The 3,318-nt window shown below is 28.3% G+C and overlaps 1 protein-coding gene across 1 annotated transcript in view; it reads left to right on the forward strand.

Annotated features, from left to right (window-relative positions):
• The window catches only part of LOC108691025 (rotatin), a 9,776-nt gene that overhangs the window by 3,730 nt on the left and 2,728 nt on the right, over positions 1 to 3,318 (forward strand). Inside the window, exons 12-21 of the mRNA XM_018198643.1 lie at positions 79 to 252; positions 353 to 488; positions 602 to 826; positions 978 to 1,239; positions 1,354 to 1,535; positions 1,625 to 1,867; positions 1,982 to 2,205; positions 2,371 to 2,664; positions 2,829 to 3,066; positions 3,145 to 3,313. Of these exons, the coding sequence (XP_018054132.1) occupies positions 79 to 252; positions 353 to 488; positions 602 to 826; positions 978 to 1,239; positions 1,354 to 1,535; positions 1,625 to 1,867; positions 1,982 to 2,205; positions 2,371 to 2,664; positions 2,829 to 3,066; positions 3,145 to 3,313 (2,147 nt within the window). The remainder of the gene's footprint in view (positions 1 to 78; positions 253 to 352; positions 489 to 601; positions 827 to 977; positions 1,240 to 1,353; positions 1,536 to 1,624; positions 1,868 to 1,981; positions 2,206 to 2,370; positions 2,665 to 2,828; positions 3,067 to 3,144; positions 3,314 to 3,318) is intronic.

Consider the following 3,318-nt stretch of genomic DNA (forward strand, 5'->3'; position numbering starts at 1 on the left):
TATATATATTTATTTATTTATTTATAATCAATATATAATGATTTTGGGCCTAATTAAAAAAATATTTTGTGTTTGCAGAGAAGCAATATGTTATCCGTATTGGAAATGTTGAATGAACCAAATGTCGATCCGAAAATTCGAAAATCTGCATTAGTACAAATTAGTGTGATGCTTTCAGACACTTCTTTACATAAATTGTTTATTAATCAAGGTGGGCTGTCTTTGATTTTGGATATTTTTAATAAATCACTGGTAAGTTGATAAAAAACTGTACTTGATAAAAAAAATATTGCAGGCTATTCTGTGATTTAAATACATTAAATGTTTTAAATATGTTAAATATTATTTTTAGGTAGAAAAGAATTATGTAAATTATCCAGATTCTGTGATTCCGATAATCAGCATACTAAAACTACTCGCATTTTTTGAATGTACCATACGACATGAGTTATCTCTCAATACTGATGTTTTTTTTAACATTATAAGAAGTATATATATTTTATCATGATGTTTTATTCCTTATATTTGTTCAAATTTAATTTAAAGATATGTATCTAGTAAAATTCCAATGATATTTTAATATAAAACTTTACGTTTTTAGGTCTCTTTTTGTTTCCAAACAACGAATGTGTGAAATCCGATGGCGCGCAACTATTGTGTTTACTACTTTATAATGAATATATTATAAGAGTTAGTGAAAGAGATATAGAAAATAATATTGCGTCACATATCTCGTTACCATATATTGTTGTGACAAACATGAAACTACCATTTGTATGCAAATCTCATTGGAAGACGAGTATACATAGGCGATCTGATATGTCATGTAAGTAATTATACTTATAAAACATTTTTTAAGTACAAAATTATAATAATTATATATAATAATTATTATAACTGAAACTATATTACTAACCTTGCATGATTTTGAGTTATAAAACTAAAAAATAAATACCTTATTACTTTATAATTTATAGTACTTCATGGCAGCAATCCAGTAGTCTTGACTTTCATTAGACAATATTGGGCCTGGGAATGGAACAGTGGCGCAAACATGTTATGGAAATGTTTAGATGATTTAAAGGATTCCGAAATTTCACAGAAACTGATGATTCTTGAAAACGATCTTCTTTCTTTACGATATAGTTTTCCTCAATACTGTTGTCAACAGCAACTTTATAATATTCAAAATTCTACTACACATTATAGCGTTATATGTGCGTTAGATTATCTTACAATGTAAGCTATTATTAAATTATTAAGTTAATAATTATTATTAATGCTATTTTTATTACAAATATATATATATATATTACAGTATATTATTCATTATAATTATTTAAAATTTTGCAGGTATTTAAAATTTTACAAAGTACTTAATACTCAACGAACTGAAGAAAAAGATATCGAGTCACTTCCATGGGAACAAACATTCGAACGATTTTTATTATCACATCCCACAAATAAAGAGGACTGTGACTTATTTGTGGACGTTCTAATTTTTCTGCAATTATATTTAAATGTTGCAAAACGAGGTAAAATGGCTTGGATAATGACGCATTGAGAGATCTTTTTTTTTTTAAATATGAATTATATTAATATAATTCTTTTTTCTAATTCTCAGAAAAAGGTTCATGGATCAGTAGAATTATGAAAAACATGACGAGATCACTGGCAGATTTATTTAAAAATTTAGAAGTTGACAATCAGAATGTACATCAATCCACACTCAAATTAGTACGCACATGTTCAGCGATTGAAAAAACGCAAAAATTGAACGACGAACCTAAAAACACCTGGATTCGATTTGTAGAATTCGTTGTTTCGACATTATGTTTTGGAGATCAGCAGCATTTCTACAATCTCGGTATTAATATTTCGTTTAGATATATTACATCTAAATTTTTAATGATGCTTTTATTTTATAGTGATATTTTATAAAGCTTAATGTTATAAACGTGCTTTTTTTTCTTTTTTACAGCATATCTTGATTGGTTGCTAACATGTTTGACGTATTTGATTGGGCAGTGCGAATGGGGAAATCATAAGAATCTATTATTGTCGCTTTGCAATACGCTTATTGAGCCGATCGTGTCTTTTCATGGTGCTGGTGCTGTCAGTTTTATGGGTTTATCAATAACCAGAAATTCAATAATATGTCTTAATCATTTATTGCATCAAATGCAAGTCAATTTTAATAAAAATGTGAGTATTTTCTATTTTATAATGTTGATTTGATATAGTTGTTTTGAAAATTATATGTTACATACGAGTTATTATTTATTATTGCGAATTATAAATCATTTTTATATTCGTTTTCATGTTAATCATTAATGACAATGTAAGCGAATAATACGATTATCATTTTAGTCATGGATAGTATTTTGGTGCGAAGAAGGCCGTTCGTTAAATTGGCTACCCATGTTATGGCAAAATAGAGATCCTTTGGTACGCGCTTCGGCTTTACAATTATTGGCAGGTTTGATGAACACAGTACATACTGCATCGCAACTCTTCAACGCAATTGCCATGGCACCGAGTGATTTGTGTCACACATTGCTCCAGTGCATCACAAGCAGAGATGAATCTTGTTTAGTGAGAGAACAAGCGTGTATTGCGTTTTGTAACTTGCTCAAAAATTGCAACTCTATGACTTTTCAATGTGTAAGTGCGAAAATGATAAGAAGGCATTAGTATTAAATTTAAAAAATGTCTATCTTGAAATAATATCACACAAAGCATATTCGTATTTTAATATTATATAAAATATTACATTTTTTACATTTCTGAAATAATTATATATATGTAAGGATAATCTTTTTCAACAGGACGATTCTTTACAACCACAAGCTATTCTGATGCATATCGAACAACGCAATGTATATCATGAAATCAGTATACTATGTTCCAATATCTATATGTTGACTACTTTAGACGCGGAACAATCAGAATGTCAAGAAAACGATAGCAAAACAATAATTCCGCAAAGTTTGCAATCTAGTTGCATTTCATTAGTACCACGCACCGTATCGCACTTATACAATTGTCAAAATGAGTTACAACTCTGTAATTATATTATTTAATTGTATACTTTAAAAAGTTATTGTATATAATTTTATTTTTATTTAATTTTTGTTTTCCTAGTTTCCGGCAGGGTTTCAGAAATAACGGATGTGGACAATTTTATGGAATCAATAGCAACGCCTTCACTTATTACAGCTGCTTGTAATTTATTGAACAATTTAATATTCATTGGACAACATGAGGTGATACGACAAATTTACGAATATTCCATCGATAAGTATTTACTTGGGTATG

Source organism: Atta colombica, unplaced genomic scaffold (genome assembly GCF_001594045.1).
Source record: "Atta colombica isolate Treedump-2 unplaced genomic scaffold, Acol1.0 scaffold105, whole genome shotgun sequence".
NCBI lineage: Eukaryota > Metazoa > Arthropoda > Insecta > Hymenoptera > Formicidae > Atta > Atta colombica.